This window comes from Podarcis pityusensis (genome assembly GCF_964106645.2).
Source record: "Podarcis pityusensis genome assembly, chromosome: 6".
Lineage (NCBI taxonomy): Eukaryota > Metazoa > Chordata > Lepidosauria > Squamata > Lacertidae > Podarcis > Podarcis pityusensis.
In genome coordinates this window covers 5,935,550-5,952,924 of record NC_138030.1, presented here as the reverse complement: position 1 = coordinate 5,952,924, position 17,375 = coordinate 5,935,550, and the positions used below count along the sequence as shown (strand labels likewise).

The window sequence follows — 17,375 nt, the reverse complement described above, 5'->3', positions numbered from 1 at the left end:
TTCATGCTTGAAAACAGAAAAAGATCAGATTCGCTTAGAGACTCTGAAGGTGGGACCAAGCCAAGGGGTTTCTTTCCCTCCCCAAATATTCCCTGACTCAAACAAACAAACAAAAATGAGCAGAAACTGGCAAGGGGGGCAGAAGAGGGTAACGGAAAGGGTCATGGGGGATGTACGTATTGAACACTCAAATTGCTATTCCGTGCTGGTGCTTGCCTTTGGAACATGTTTGTGTGCCAGGGTCCATGTGTTTGTTTCACAAAGGATCATGGGCAGCAAGGAAGTTCAGAGCAGCCTTTTAAAAGGAGAGTGTTTTTAGAGGGGAAAGGGTTATTATTATTATTATTATTATTATTATTTATTGAATTTATATACCGCCCTATACCCGGAGGTCTCAGGGCGGGTCACAGAAAAGATCAACATGAAAACCACAAAACAACAACCCAATAACACACCCACTCCATATCTGTTGAGAATATTAAGATCCTAAGCGCAGTGGTGTCCAAACTTTTTTCAAAGAGGGCCAGATTTGATGAAGCGAAGGGCCAACCAAAGTTGTTAACCTTAGGATTGAAGTTGTTGAGCTTTTTTGGAGGTTGAAGGTTTTTTTACAGTTGAAGTTGTTAAGGCTTTTTTTGGATTTTACCCCAGGAAATAAACTGAATTCAACCGACCGGCGGGCTCGATAAGGCCCCGAGACAGACATTTGACATACCTGTCCTAAGGGGTAGTGTCAATAATAGAAGCACTTACATGATTGCTGACACTTGTTAAACTTGTACAGTGGTACCTCTGGTTACGTACTTAATTCGTTCCGGAGGTCTGTTCTTAACCTGAAACTGTTCTTAACCTGAAGCACCACTTTAGCTAATGGGGCCTCCTGCTTCTGCTGCACCGCCGGAGCACAATTTCTGTTCTCATCCTGAAGCAAAGTTCTTAACCCGAGGTACTATTTCTGGGTTAGCAGAGTCTGTAACCTGAAGCATTTGTAACCTGAAGCGTCTGTAACCCGAGGTACCACATTCTGATTTTTAGGGAAATATAAATATCTCTACCTATTGAGAATATTAAGATCCTAAGGGTTAGCATCAGTGATATCCCAATCCATGCAGAATGTTAAACGCTATATTGATGCATGGAATGACCCCAGACCTTTTTGTTCTCCCTTCCCGTACGGTATGATATATATGTCTATAGATATAGATATACCATATTTTTCGCCCCATAGGATGCACTGCCCCATAGGACGCACCTAGTTTTTTTTGGGGGGGGGGGAAATAAAGAAAAAAAAATTATTTCCCCCCCAGGCACAGGGCTGGCGCGGGGGAAGCCCGAGCTTCCCCCGACCCCAGCCCCCAGAACAGCCTGCTACCTGCAAGCCTAGGGAGCCGCACCGGTCTCCCCAGGCTTGCGGAGAGCTGCGCGAAGCCCGGGCGCGCTCTTCAGCGCGCCCCAGGCTTCGGAATGCAAGCAGCTCTGCGCAACCTTTGGGAGCCCGGCACGAAGCCGCGCCGGGCTCCGGAGGGTTGCGCGGAGCTGCGCCGAGCCCCGGAGTGTAGGCAGCTCCGCGCAACCCTCGGGAGCCCAGCACGGCTTCGCGCCGGGCTCCCGAGGGTTGCGCAGAGCTTCCTGAAGCCTGGAGAGTGAGAGGGGTCGGTGCGCACCAACCCCTCTCGCTCTCCAGGCTTCAGCGAAAGCCTGTATTCGCCCCATAGGATGCGCACACATTCCCCCTTCATTTTTGGAGGGGGAAAAGTGCGTCCTATAGGGCGAAAAATACGGTATTGCTGTTAAGCCACTTGGAGACCTTCAGACGACAAGCAGCTAATAAGCTGAAAAAGTGGTAATGATAAACAGCCCTAAATGTATGCTGGACCCCTGTTCTCTAACTAAGCCCCATAAGGATGCAGAAGGAGCAGCCTGGGTTCTCTCCTGAGGCTGCGCTGAGCCCATAGCCTGTGTTATGGTGATAATCTGCTGACTGACGGATGTATTGCTTGAGTTAAGAATGCACGGGTGGAGAAGCAAGCCCTCCGGTAGGCCACATCCACACTGCACATTTAAAGCACAAGGCTCCCCCCTCCAGGATCATGGGAACTGTAGCTTACTGCTGACAGAGCTACAGCTCCCTCAACAAGTTCCCAGGAGAAGCAGTGTGCTTTAAATGTATGGATGGAGGTTCCTGGATGTATTAGCACTAGTTTTCTTGGTGTTAGGTACCACCTGTAGGTATCTCCAAAATGCTGGAGAGGGTGCACCTCCACAGGCACATACCTCCACATGTGGTGGGAGTGCCCCAAAATCCAACTATTCTGGACAACAACCATACAAGAAATACGTAAAATAACCAAGCAAGTGTTAGAAACCAACCCAGAATTGGCCCTACTAAACATCTTCCAAGACAATAATGCCCACTTACACCACAAAGAACTCATAACCCACCTACTTTCAGCAGCCAGAGGCATCATAGCCAGACACTGGAGAGACCTGTCAGGAGTAAACACGGACCAATGGTACCGAATAGTATGGGAAACAGCCCTACTAGAAAAATTAACCAATAAACTGAAACTGTCACGGGGACAAATAGAAGAAGACGCCTTCACCCTGGTATGGCTCCCCTTTATCACATACACAGCCCAGCAAAACAATGACAAAAATCCACCAACAGCATACAAATCAGTATGGCTAACCTGATCCAAAACACCCACCCACCCCACTCACACCCGAAAACAAAGACCACCACAGCCAACCACAAATGAACAGCCACACCCTAGGCCAACCCCAACCTCTCTCACCACCAAAGGAACACAAGCGAACAGCAGAGAACCTGCACAAGCGATGCTGACACCAAACGCTACATATATTAAGAAAAATAGAAACATCCCCCTTTTCTTCCTAATGTATCAACAAATGAAACTGATTTGTAAAAACGTTACATGGGAAAAAAATATGAGAGAAAGACATTGCACACACTTTTGTAAATCAACAAAATCTTTAATAACCCCCCCCACACACACACACACAAATGTATGGATGGAGTGGATGTGGCCGCAGACCAGATTAGTCTCAGAGGAGCACCAGCGCCCTAGAAGGCAATCTACGGCGTCTTCCTGCCTCCTTGACCAAGCTCCCCAAAATAGTTTCCACCTCAGAGTTTGCAAGATTGGCGTCTGGGCAGATGCGTATTCCAGCCTTGTTGCAATCTTGACAACGCAACTGGCAAAGCCGCTGGCTCCCCGCAAGACTGCGCCAGGCCTGACAGAAGCCCTTGCGCAGATCTTTAGGAATTATTGGGTTGACCCCGTGGCCAATCAGCCCCGTGGTCAATTGGGCAGGGAATTGGCCTCAATCTCCACTTGCCCGGCTTTTGGCATCTCTGAGGGACAAGCCATTAAGCAGGGCAGCAGGTCTTGACATGCCTGTTGTGCTAATTGCGGCGGCTCCTTAATTGGGTGTGCTTAATTAGCATGTCAAGCGCCATCAACCTTCTGAGTGCTGGCTGGACCCTGATACTTCCAATCTCTGCTTGGCTTCTGGTTTCCAGGTCCACAGAGTCACCCTGAGAGATCCGTTTTTTCATTTATCACCCCTTCTCTGAATTCCTTTGTCCTCTGTCTCTGCTGCTCCTTACACAAGCTTCCATTGCTACTCTTTTGCCACCTTCGATGGTGGTGGTGGTGATTTGTTTTCACGACTGTATTGGGGCAGTTAGACCCAAGCCCCATTTTCAATACTCTTTCTAATACCTGAAGGAACGTCTCCACCCACATCGTTCTGCCCCGACACTGAGGTCCAGCGCCAAGTGCCTTCTGGCAGTTCCCTCACTGCGAGAAGCAAAGCTACAGGGAACCAGGCAGAGGGCCTTCTCGGTAGTGGTGCCCTCCCACCAGGTGTCAAAGAAATAAACAACTATCTGACGTTTAGAAGACATCTAAACAGGCAGCCCTGTTTAGGGAAGCTTTTAATATTTGAAGGACTATTGTATTTTAATATTTTGTTGAAAGCTGCCCAGAGTGGCTGGGGAAACCCAGCCAGATGGGCAGGGTATAATTAATAAATTATTTTTATTATTTTTATTATTATTTTTATTATTATTATTTCATTATTATTATTATTATTATTATTATTTATTACATCTCAACGACTTTGACCCACTTTTGGGGATATGGCAACCCTATTTAAATTGATATTGCAACCTTCCCTCTGAAATAACCTCCAAGGGAGGCCCTCAGAAAACTACTAAAAATTAAATAGGAGATCCAAGTAACTCCATATGAAATCCAATTTGGAATAATGCATTTTGGAAAGTAAATAAATCTGAGGTCCAGTGTCAAGGGCCTTCTGGCTGTTCCCTCCCTGTGAGAAGCCAAGTTACAGGGAACCAGGCAGAGGGCCTTCTCGGTAGTGGCACCCGCCCTGTGGAACGCCCTCCCACCAGATGTCAAAGAGAACAACAACTACTGGACTTTTAGAAGACATCTGAAGGCAGCCCTGTTAGGGAAGCTTTTAATGTTTAATAGGTTATTGTATTTTAGTGTTTTGTTGGAAGCCGCACAGAGTGGCTGGGGAAACCTAGCCAGATGCGCAGGGTATAAATAATAAGTTACAGTGGTACCCTGGGTTAAGTATTTAATTCGTTCCGGAGGTCTGTTCTTAACCTGAAACTGTTGTTAACCTGAAGCACCACTTTAGCTAATGGGGCCTCCAGCTGCTGCCGCGCCGCCAGAGTACGATTTCTGTTCTCATCCTGAAGCAAAGTTCTTAACCTGAAGCACTATTTCTGGGTTAGCAGAGTCTGTAACCTGAAGCGTATGTAACCTGAAGCGTATGTAACCTGAGGTACCACTATATTATTATTATTATTATTATTACAGTGGTACCTCAGGTTAAGTACTTAATTCATCCCGGAGGTCCATACTTAACCTGAAACTGTTCTTAACCTGAAGCACCACTTTAGCTAATGGGGCCTCCCGCTGCCGCTGCGCCGCCGGAGCACGATTTCTGTTCTCATCCTGAAGCAAAGTTCTTAACCTGAAGCACTATTTCTGGGTTAGCGGAGTCTGTCACCTGAAGCGTATGTAACCCGAAGCGTATGCAACCTGAGGTACCACTGTATTATTATGGAGCATGGTAAAAAAAATGGGGAAAGAGAAAAATGAGAGAGAACGGAAAGCAAGTCGGCCTCATGTTGCAGGTTGGGATTAAAGGCAGATCCTGATCCAAAGCTGCTGTGCTGTGCAGTTATTCACAAAGTCCTTCCCTTGAGCCCGATGTCCCTGAACAGCTTGTTACTGAAAAAGGAAAAGGGGAGGGTTTAGGCATGGGACTCCAACGGCCAGAGTTGGCTGCTGTTCAGCTGTCAATGCCACGCTGAAGCCAGCTCTTAATAGCTCTTCATTTTCCAGATTTCCAAATCATCCGGAACGTGATGCTTAACGCATCCTAAACGTTGCCTCTTATTAACAAGCTGTGGCTTTTGTCTGCCAAGAAGATTAAAACCAGCACGGCGGCCTCTACGATCGCTGGGATGCTGTTCCGCAATTATCCAAACGGGGCGTGGGGGGAGTAGATGGGACTATGTGGGGGGCATTCCCTAAATTCTGCGGTTTGAAAGCCCCACATGTGCTCTTGGAATGAATTCAGGATGGACGGTTGAGTTAGATTTGTATCTCGCCTGTTTCTAGAGGCTCACCGTGGGTTCCTTATAATCTGAAAACAAGGCTAAGGGGGGAGGATACAATACAGTGGTACCTCGGTTTAAGAACAGTCCTGTTTACGAATGATTCAGTTTACGAACTCCGCAAAACCGGAAGTAGTTTCCTAGTTTGTGAACTTTACCTCGGTCTAAGAACGGAATCTGAATGGTGGAAGGGCGCCGGTGGTGGAAGGCCTCATTAGGGAAAGCACGCCTCAGTTTTAGAACGGTTTTGGTTTAAGAACAGATTTCCGGAACAAATTAAAGTTTGTAAACCGAGGTACCACTGTATTTCCAATGTTTTTGAAAATGTGAAGCTTTGAAGGCTAACATCCCCAGCAGAAACCATCCAATACAGTGGTACTTCGGGTTACAGACGCTTCAGATTACAGACGCTTCTGGTTACAGACTCCACTAACCCAGAAATAGTACCTCTGGTTGAGAACTTTACCTCAGGATGAGAACAGAAATCACACAGCGGTGGTGCGGCGGCAGCAGGAGGCCCCATTAGCTAAAGTGGTACCTCAGGTTAAGAACAGTTTCAGGTTAAGAACGGACCTCCAGAATGAGTTAGGTTCTTAACCTGAGGTACCACTGTATTAGCTCTTTCTCCAGGCTGCTCATATGAAAGCAAGAAGAGCTTGCTGGATCAGACCAATGGCCTGTCCAGCCCAGTGTCCCATTCTTGCAGTGGCCAACCAGGTGTCTGTGGGAAGCTTGCAAGCAAGACCTGAGCACAAGAGCACTCGATCCATTTGCAATTCCCAGCAAGGATCTACTGCCTTGGGCAGTGGAGGCAGCCATTGATGCTCAAACTGCTCCAAGCTCATTGGAGTCACAGTTGTTACTATTCATTAATTTTGTTGTTGTTGTTGTTGTTTAGTCGTTTAGTCGTGTTCGACTCTTCGTGACCCCATGGACCAGAGCACGCCAGGCCCTCCTGTCTTCCACTGCCTCCCGCAGTCTGGTCAAATTCATGTTTGTAGCTTCGAGAACACTGTCCTCTGTCGTTCCCTTCTCCTTGTGCCCTCAATCTTTCCCAACACCAGGGTCTTTTCCAGGGAGTCTTCTCTTCTCATGAGGTGACCAAAGTACAGTGGTGCCTCGCAAGACGAAATTAATCCGTTCCGCGAGTCTCTTCGTCTTGCGGTTTTTTCGTCTTGCGAAGCACGGCTATTAGCGGCTTAGCGGCTATTAGTGGCTTAGCGGCTATTAACGGCTTAGCGGCTTTAAGAAAAAGGAAACAAACTCGCAAGAACTCGCAAGACATTTCGTCTTGCGAAGCAAGCCCATAGGGAAATTCGTCTTGTGGAACGACTCAAAAAATGGAAATCTCTTTCGTCTTGCGCGTTTTTCGTCTTGCGAGGCATTCGTCTTGTGAGGTACCACTGTATTGGAGCCTCAGCTTCAGGATCTGTCCTTCCAGTGAGCACTCAGGGCTGATTTCCTTCAGAATGGATAGGTTTGATTTCTTGCAGTCCATGGGACTCTCAAGAGTCTCCTCCAGCACCATAGTTCAAAAGCATCAATTCTTCAGCGATCAGCCTTCTTGATGGTCCAGTTCTCACTTCCATACATCACCACTGGCGAAACCATAGCTTGAAATATTAATTTATTAACTGCTTATTTGCCTGGGTGGCTCCTAAGCAGTTTACAGGTACGTATAAAGTCAAGCTCTTCCTGTGCCTCATGTGGCCACCCTGCTAAGCCCAAGGAACTAGATGGCTGGCATATGAAATCATAGAATTCTATGGGACCCCTTGGTTCATCTAGTCCAACCTCCTGCAATGTGGGAATCCATGACAGATGACTACCCAAACTCTGCTTAAAAACCTCCAAGGAATGAGAGTCCACAACTTCCCAAGGGAGTCCGTTCCACGGTCGAATTGCCCGGAAATGGATGCCCCACCCAAATATCTTCTGTCAGTGCCCCCTATCACTGTTAGAATTCCTGCTCCATGATTGCAGTCATGGGGTTGTTGTCTTTCACATGGCGGTATGTGTTTTGACTCCACAGAGTGGGAAGTGACGGAGACAGGATGTTTGTGTTGCTGTGTTCCGTGAAGTGGGACTATTGTTCCGTGAAGTGGGACTGTGTTCCGTGAAGTGGGACTTTTTCTCTTTGCTGTCTGATGTTAGAGAGAGAGGGGGAGCCAGTTGCAGTGCTCCGTGTGTGTTTATATGTAAATAAAGTAGATTAGCCAAAATGCTGAGTTGCTGAGGTCTGTTACGCAAGCTGGGAAGACTCTGCGGATCCCTAAGTGTGCCGGTGTCAGTTGGCATCAGTCGCTGTGATGTTCGGGCTGAAGAAAGCTTTTGAAGCTCCCGAACGATCGACCAGGAGGGAGGGAACATGCCAGTTGGGCATGTGTCTCCGCCAGGGTCCTACTCGAGTGTAGGCTGAGCTCCTGACAATCACATCCCCTTCTCTCAATGGGTGGCAACCCCTCTCCCCATCTTAGCACAAACCTCCCCCTCTACACTGTACCCCCCCTCGTGAATGATGGTGGGACTGCCATAACTGCTGTCCACAGAGCAAAAGAGAAAGGATTCCTCTTTCTCTTTCTATCTTACCAGTCTGTTTTGTACATTTTTTTGGTCTTGATGCACGGTATTTACGGGTTCCCTTGTAAGCCGCCTTGTGGGGAGATTGTACCCTAAAAGGCAGGATACATGACCACGTTGAATAGATTACTAAAACCCCAGAACGACCTTTCCACCCCCATTCTCCGCAGCCCTGTATCCCTCCCTCACAGGCAGTGAGAGGCTGCATTGCAAATAGGTCCCTGTCTGGCAAGCATCTCAACAGGACGATCGAGCCACACACTGGGAAATGGACCATTTCTAAGACAGCAATATTTAGGTGCAGCTGTATACCTGAGGTCTCTAACACGGTGTCTTCACCAGTAGGGCATCTGCCTTGCATAAAGGTAGGACTGGGAATGTCTGTTTGCTGACGCCACTGCTCTCCGTGTTGGCAATACTGAGTTAAATAGACTAATGAATCTGACTCAATATCAGGCAATTTTCTGTCTTCCCCTTCCATGACCTCCTCCAAGGACTCCTACTCTTCCTAGTTTTAAAAAAAAAGAAAATGAAGGGTGTTGTTGTTCTTTTCCTTGGGAGAGGACTCCCTGATTTTTTATTTTTTTGGTGGGGAAGAATCCTGATTTTGCATCCGTTTGTTTGGGGAGCTGTAGGTGGTTCCCCCCCCCCCCAGTTTTTTTTTATTAGTTTTCCAAATTTATGACACATAAATCCACAAACATGAAAAGAAAACATTAAAAAACAAACAAACATTTATCCTAACTGTAATAATTCCACTTTTGTTAATGTTGTTGGGTGACTTCCTCGAGTCCCCCTGACTGAGTTTCCATCTAAATCATTGTAACAGTTTTCCAAAACTATTTTTACGTAGAATTTGCTTGGTTGATTAACATCTTTCTTTCTTTTCATTTTAACAACATAGTATTCTAAAACATCACATATTTAAATACTAGGTCTATCTGCTACTTGCAAGTAGGTAAAGGTAAAGGGACCCCTGACCATTAGGTCCAGTCGTGACCGACTCTGGGGTTGCGGCGCTCATCTCGCTTTATTGGCCGAGGGAGCTGGCGTACAGCTTCTGTGGCAAGCATGACTAAGCTGCTTCTGGCGAACCAGAGCAGTGCACAGATATGCCGTTTACCTTCCCGCCGGAGTGGTACCTATTTATCTACTTGCACTTTGACGTGCTTTTGAACTGCTAGGTTGGCAGGAGCTGGGACCAAACAATGGGAGCTCATCCCATCGCGGGGATTCGAACCGCCAACCTTCTGATCGGCAAGTCCTAGGATCTGTGGTTTAACCCACAGCGCCACCCACGTCCCTGATACTCGCAAGTAATTCTATTTAAATTATCTTAACATATTTAGCTAAATAGTCTTTGAATTTCTTGGATGGGAGCTGTAGGTGTTTTGCCCATTTTTGGAGTAGGGCCTGAACACGGCCCCTTTCTCTTCTGTGAAGCGCGCATTTCCTGCTGCCCACAGCATTTTCTTAATCCCTGCTACTACACCCTCTTGTTGCAGGCGGTGTTTTGATATCCTAGGACCAAGGAGGAGACAATGAAATATAGATTTATCTAAGGTGAAGAACCCCATTTCCATGACGAACAGAGCCCGTGACAAAATAAAAACCCGGAGGAGAAAAGTGGAAACTGGTACCGGAGAGGGTGGGGAGACGGCTAGCGCATTGCAGCCTTGAGCATTTCCCGTAATTGGATTCTTAAGTAGCCGAGCCGCAGACGCCTGGGATGGTTTTACCCAGCGATGCCACAGACACTTTGCTCTGAGGTGGAAGAAGATGCCAAGTGACAGCCCAGCCTGAGCAGCGAGGTGGTACCAGTTGCATAATAGTGAAATGCCAGGGAGGGGAAGCGTTCGGAAAAGGACAGAGGGCTGCCGTGTGGGATTGTGGAAAGGGAACGGCGGCTCTGAAATGGCTGGCTCAGGGTTTGGCGGCAAGAGGGCAGGTCAGCGGCCCCAGTGGTCGGCAGCTGGCTGCGTGGGGGCCAAATACGCCTATGGCCTGAATCAAAGCAATTAAATACAAGTACAGTCATACCTCTTGCTACATTCGGTTCAGGTTGCGTCCTGCGGTGACCCGGAAGTAACAGAACGGGTTACTTCTGGGTTTCACCGCTCGCGCAATCACAGACGCTCAAAATGACGTCACACGCATGCGCAAAAGCGGTGAATCGCGACCCGCAGATGCACAGACGCGGGTTGCATTCTGCTCATGATGCGAACGGGGCTCTGGAACGGATCTCGTTCGCAACCAGAGGTACCACTGTACAGTGGAACCTCGGTTGTCAAACGTGATTTGTTCTGGGAGACCGTTCGACTTCCGAAAAGTTTGACAACCAAGGCATGATGGACAGTCGGCAAATTCCATTGAGAAAATGGAGAAACACATCTCGGAAGCCGTTCAACTTCTGAGGCGCATTCGAAAACTGAAGCATTCACTTCCGGGTTCTTGGCATTCAGGTTCCGAATCGTTCAGCTTCTGAGACGCTCGAAAACCGAAGTTCCACTGTAGTAGTTGAAGAGTGGTAGAGGAACTTCCGTATTTTTGTGTCACCAACCATAATAATAGTTCATTCTTGTTTTTATCTTGTATTTTGTGGGTTTTTTCTTGTGTTTTTAAGTTGCGAACTACAACTTCAATAAATAAATTCAGTAAATAAATAGTACCAGGCAAGGCCAGCCAAAGCCACAACATTGACAAAGGGACTCCATTGGCTTTATTGCCGCCATCTTGGGCCAGTGTTGCTGAGGGAACAGGACTTCAAGACGATGCCCTGACTGGCGGGCTATGGTCCAAGGCCATTTTTGCTGGATACAAGCGAGGTCCTTGAAACCAGAAGGAGCACACAGCTCTCCTCAAAACAGAGGGGGGTTATTCCAGGAGCTGAGACAGAATTCTGTTGGGGCAAGAAATGAGCCTATGTGTACAAAGCATAAACAAAAGACTGTAACTCCTGGTGACAAACCCAACAGAACCGGAGTAATCTGGGGGAAGCAGCAACATGGTACAAGCAAAGTTCTGCTCCAACTTACCTGCCAAAGCCATTGGACACAGGATCCGAGTGATGCTGCATCCACCTAGAGTCGAAATTTAGAGTGAAAATTAAGTTACAACTGCATTGGGGAGCTTCCTCTTACACATTCTACCTGTGTAAACCACTGCGCCTCTTGGGCTTGCCGATCGGAAGGTCGGCAGTTTGAATTCCTGTGATGGGTGAGCTCCCATTGCTCTGTCCGAGCTCCTGCCAACCTTGTAGTTTGAAAGCACACCAGTGCGAGTAGATAAATAGGTACCACTGCGGCGGGAAGGTAAACGGTGTTTTTGTGCGCTCTGGCTTTCGTCATGGTGTCCCATTGCTCCAAAAGCGGTTTAGTCATGCTGACAGCCACATGACCCAGAAAGCTGTCTGAAGACAAATGCCGGCTCCCTCGGCCTGAAAGCGAGATGAGCGCCGCACCCCGTAGTCACCTTAACCATCCAGGCTTTAACTTTACATATTTTACCTTCACAGATACAGGATTGCAGGTCTGGGGAGGGGCACGGGGTTTCATCCAGACTGACCAGCCCCCAAAATTATAATATTATCCCTGCTTCAGTTTTCCTGGCCGCTACCAGGAACCATCATTTGTGTGGCTGCTTAGAAGATCTTGTTTGGGATGCTGAGGGTCCCAGGCACCACTGACATCAGGAGACTCGCTAATGCTTCTCGTCTCTTTCCCCTCTTCCTCAACCCCACCAGGTCCGGACCTATGATCACTATGGCATCTACCACACCAGCCCGACGCTCGGGAGCCTGACCAAGCCGGTGGTGCTTTGGACGCAGCAGGATGTGTGCAAGTGGCTCAAAAAGCACTGCCCGCACAATTATCTCATCTACGTGGAGGCCTTTTCCCATCACGCCATCACAGGTAATCGAGCCTCTCTGGGTTTCCCCAAAAGAGGAGGCTCCCTGGAAGAAAGGGGTGCTCTGTAACGCACGGCAGTTGGGCTTCGTTGTCAGGATAACAACAGCAGAAAAAGTGCTGAGGCACAAGATTGTAACAACCATTCGTTGACAAGGAGGGGAAGTTTGGAATAAAGCAGGCTTCCTCAACCTCGGCCCTCCAGATGTTTTTGGCCTACAACTCCCATGATACCTAGCTAGCAGGACCAGTGGTCAGGGATGATGGGAATTGTAGTCTCAAAACATCTGGAGGGCCGAGGTTGAGGAAGCCTGGAATAAAGCAAGACGAAATATCACGGCAAAGTTGCAAATAATAATAATAATATTATAATAATAATAATTTATTATTTGTATCCCGCCCATCTGGCTGGGCTTCCCCAGCCACTCTGGGCGGCTTCCCACAAAGATCAAAAATACATTAAAATGTCATACATTAAAAACTTCCCTGAACAGGGCTGCCTTCAGATGTCTTCTAAAGTCAGGTAGTTGTTTTATCTCTTTGACATCTGGTGGGAGGGCATTCCACAGGGCGGGCGCCACCACCATGAAGGCCCTCTGCCTGGTTCCCTGTAGCTTTGCTTCTCGCAGTGAGGGAACCGCCAGAAGGCCCTCAGAGCTGGACCTCAGTGTCCGGGCAGAACGCTGAGGGTGGAGATGCTCCTTCAGGTCTACTGGGCTGAGGCTGTTTAGGGCTTTAAAGGTCAACACCAACACTTTGAATTGTGCTCGGAAACGTACTGGGAGCCAATGTAGGTCTTTCAACCTGCAAAATGCAGATTTTAGCAAGGCTCGCGAGGAACTACACACACAGTGGTTTTCAACCAGTGTGCCATGGCACTTGAGTGGTGGCCGGGGTGCCGCGGGTAACACTAGCCTCTGTCCCTCTTTCCTTCCCTCCCTCCTGGCGAGCCAGTGTGGTGTAATGGTTAGAGCGGTGGACTCATAATCTGATGAACCGGGTTCACTTCCCCGCTCCTCCACATGCAGCTGCTGGGTGACCTTGAGCTAGGCTCACTTCTCTGAAGTCTTTCAGCCCCACTCACCTCACAGAGTGTTTGTTGTGGGGGAGGAAGGGAAAGGAGAATGTTAGCCGCTTTGAGATTCTTTCGGGTAGTGATAAAGCGGGATATCAAATCCAAACTCTTCTTCTTCCTCTCCTCTGATGCCCTCTCGCAACTCTGCCTCCCAAAGGCTTGCACAGCTGTTTGCTGCAGCAGCCCTGGCTACAAGCTCCCCAGGCGAATTGTACCTCTGGGGCTGGCCAGGGGGTGCTTCCCAGGCCCCTGTGGGGCACTGTGAGGAGGCACCTCTTTGGGGCAGGCAGGGCAGGTCAGAGACTAGGGGCGGCAGCTGCCGGGAGGACTCCCAAGGAGTGGGGAGAAGAGAGGAGGCTAAGGGAACACTCAACAAAAGAGGATGTTCAAAAAAGAGTTAGGGGCTGCCAGCTCTGCAGGCAAGGGGTGACATAACTGGACCCCTGAGTCCCACAGGGTTGTTGCAGAAAGTACGTAGTTGGTCAAGGGAGCTGTGGACCCAAAAAGGTTGAAAACCTAGCAGAAAAATAAGAAGTATTGAGGGGTGCTTTAAGCAACTGGGAACAGGCATGCTTCCAGATAATACGATACGATAATCTTTATTGTCATTGTCCCATACAGAACAATGAAATTGAAAAATCTACAGAAGACATTCAAAAACCAACAAGCCTGCTATCCCAGCTATCCCAACCTGGTTAGCCCCCTAAAAACTCTGATATCCAATTTTTAAATACAATATATTCCCATACAGACTCCTTACAAGAGCCAGTGTGGTGTAGTGGTTAAGAGTGGTGGACTTGTAATCTGGTGAACCGGGTTCAATTCCCTGCTCCTCCACCTGCAGCTACTGGGTGACCTTGGGCTAGTCACACTTCTCTGAAGTCTCTCAGCCCCACTCACCTCACAGAGTGTTTGTTGTGAGAGAGGAAGGGAAAGGAGACTCCTTCGGGTAGTGATAAAGCGGGATATCAAATCCAAACTCTTCTTCTCTTCTTCTTCTTACAATGAGTTTAAAACCAAAAGTGCATTTGGGTAGAAACTGTTTCTCAGGCGGCTAGTCCTAGTCTTTATAACCCTGTACCTTCTTCCAGAAGGCAGAAGCTGAAAGAGATCACTTCCGGGGTGCGCACTGTCCTGCGCTATCTCTGCAGCTTTCTTATGGCACCTGGAAGCATAGATTTGATCCAAGGTGGGAAGAGTGCACCCAGTTATTCTCTCCGCAGCCTTTACAACCCTGGCCAGCATTGTTTTTTCCCTGACCGTGCAGCTCCCAAACCACACGCACAGACCATAAGTTAATACACTCTCCACAGTACAATGGTAAAATGCCATCAACAGGTCCTTTGAGAGATTGTTTTTCTGGAGGATTCTCAGAAAATATAATATAATGCTGTGGCGCTAAGTTTTTAGGAGAGTGGCCATATTACAATCTGGCATGCTTCGGCAAACAGTGGATGGATGAGTCGGGGAGTAGCCGATGGGAAGCTCAGGACGGGGTGTGTGTGTGCATATTTTCTCTGGCTTTGGCGCTGTCTAAAGGTTGTTGGATTCTTTGTTCAGAACTTAGCATCTTCACACCCTTGCCTAGAGGATCGTTCCTTTTGTCACATATGTACAGGTGAGCAACAGAGCCGGTGCAGCCATTGGGCAGAGGGAGGCAACCGCTTTTGGCGGCAGAAGCTGAGGGGTGGCAGCAGCACTGCTTCACTGACTGTTCCCTTCTGTTGGTGGGCAGAAGCAGGAGTGCCCTGCCCCAGCCAGCAGCCCTCAGGGATGCTACTGTCCTGTTGCCAGCATGGAAGTTTGAGTCAGCTCTTGGCCCAGTCACCTTCTGAATGTGGAAGTAGAGTAGGGGAGCCATCTTGTTGTCCTTTGCCTCAGGCGGCAAAAGGTTTTGGGCCGGTTCTGCCAGGCAGCATTAATTGCTCCTTGTGTAGGTACTTGCGGCAGCCTTTCAGCGTGACATCCTTTCTGGGTTTTCCAGGCTGACAGAAAATAGTAGATCCAGGGCGGCTTGATCTGGAGAACAAAAGGATCTTTGCAGGAGAACATGAAGCAGACAAGCATGCGAAGTTGCTGGATTAATATTTTACAAGCAAGAGAGAAAGTAGCCCGAGCCAATAATTACTGCGCAGACACTGTCTGGGGTGTGTGTTTGTTTGGAACCAAAGAAAGCAGACAGATCAAACTGCCTGTGTTTCCTCCCTGCCCCAACCTTTGCTTAGAAGAGGGTAACGTATCTGTGTCCTGATTTGGGAGGCAGAGAGGAAGAAAGGGAAGAGAAAGGGAGAGAAGTTGTGGTGTTTTCTCCCTGGGAGTCACAAAGGCTGCTCCCTCAGCCTTGCGTGCCTTGGAGGGTTTGGTGAAACACTAATGGAACGGCTCGCTCAAGCCCTTGCGTTGGAAATAAAGGAAGCATTAGCAATTGTCCCCGCAGGAGAGGTGGGCCGAGCGAGTTATAACATCCCTCCGCTCACAAAGCCTGGATGGCAGGAGAGGGGGCTGATGGGAAAATCTTGCGTTCTAGGGAGGATGCACCAATCTGTTCCAACATTCCTCCAGTGCTCACAGAGGAGCCTTTGAAATAAAATGGGTTTTGATGCAGGAGGTAGATTGGAGAAACAGAGAGAAACCCCGTTGCAGGAAAGAAATACCTTCCAAGCTGCATGATTTGTAGGGTTGGGTCAGCACAGCATCATTTTACGACAGGCTTCATTTTATTCATTACACTTACGTCGCACCTTTCCTCCGAGTTGCTCAAGGCGATCCTCCGCCTCTCCGTTTTATCTCCACAACAGCCCTGCGAGGCGGGTTAGAGTGACAGCGGCTGGCCCAACGTCACGTGGTGCACTTTGCGGCTTAGCTGGGATTTGAAGCCAGGTCCTGGTCGAGCACGTGAACCACTACACCCCCCTGGCCACACTTTGAGGGTTTGGGGTTTTGTTCCTTGTTGCTAAATAGCAATCAGTGAGTTTGGGGGGGGGGGGAGGAATCGGGATCAGGACTGTGGGGCATAGGGAGGGAGGAGTTGAGTCCTTTGCCCCCCCCCCACCCCACTGTAGCCCAAAATGAACGCTGACTCCTTGAAGCCTCTGGTCACAGCAACTCTGGAGGGCAGGGATTTCTGAAAGGGCCACAGGGTGGGGAGGAAAGGGTTAAAACCCCTCATGACCCTCCCTGCCCGCGGACTGTCTCGCCAGAGTGGTGCATGCTCTAGTTATCTCCCGCTTGGACTACTGCAATGCGCTCTACGTGGGGCTACCTTTGAAGGTGACCCGGAAACTACAATTAATCCAGAATGCGGCAGCTAGACTGGTGACTGGGAGCGGCCGCCGGGACCACAACACCGGTCCTGGAAGACCTACATTGGCTCCCAGTACGTTTCCGAGCACAATTCAAAGTGTTGGTGCTGACCTTTAAAGCCCTAAACGGCCTCGGCCCAGTATACCTGTAGGAGCGTCTCCACCCCCATCGTTCTGCCCGGACACTGAGGTCCAGCGCCGAGGGCCTTCTGGTGGTTCCCTCATTGCGAGAAGCAAAGCTACAGGGAACCAGGCAGAGGGCCTTCTCGGTAGTGGCGCCTGCCCTGTGGAACGCCCTCCCATCAGATGTCAAAGCGATAAATAACTACCTGACATTTAGAAGGCATCTTAAGGCAGCCCTGTTCAGGGAAGCTTTTAATCTGTGATATTTTACTGTATTTTTTGTTTCTATGGAAGCCGCCCAGAGTGGCTGGGGAAACCCAGCCAGATGGGCGGGGTACAAATAATAAATTATTATTATTATTATTATTATTATTATTATGTGCACACAGGCACACACGTGTATCTGACCAGCTGCCATCTGAAACACCCAGATACATGAATTTCATATCATCCGGTTTGACCTGTTTTGCGTTGTAGAAAAATCACCACAAAATTCTGGGATGAGTCCGGAAACAATACAGTATTTCATTTGAAGCTTACATTTTGCAAATTTCTTTAGTGAGGGGTCTTAAAAATACGTTTTTTGGGGTGATGAATTCAAATCTGCCATCATTTTAGTGACTGGACATTTAGCTTGGTGAGATGGAGAAGCGCAGAAACTGCCTTTGGAAAACCAAAAGCGTTTCAATTTTACCTTATGAAAACGGCAG

At 48.5% G+C, this 17,375-nt stretch overlaps 1 protein-coding gene across 2 annotated transcripts in view; it reads left to right on the top strand.

Moving 5' to 3' along the window:
• SAMD10 (sterile alpha motif domain containing 10) overlaps window positions 1–17,375 on the top strand; it is a 64,051-nt gene that overhangs the window by 42,124 nt on the left and 4,552 nt on the right. For both annotated transcript variants that reach the window (XM_081011597.1, XM_081011598.1), the window contains exon 3: window positions 12,003–12,171. In XM_081011597.1, coding sequence (XP_080867723.1) covers window positions 12,003–12,171 — 169 coding nt within the window. The remainder of the gene's footprint in view (window positions 1–12,002; window positions 12,172–17,375) is intronic.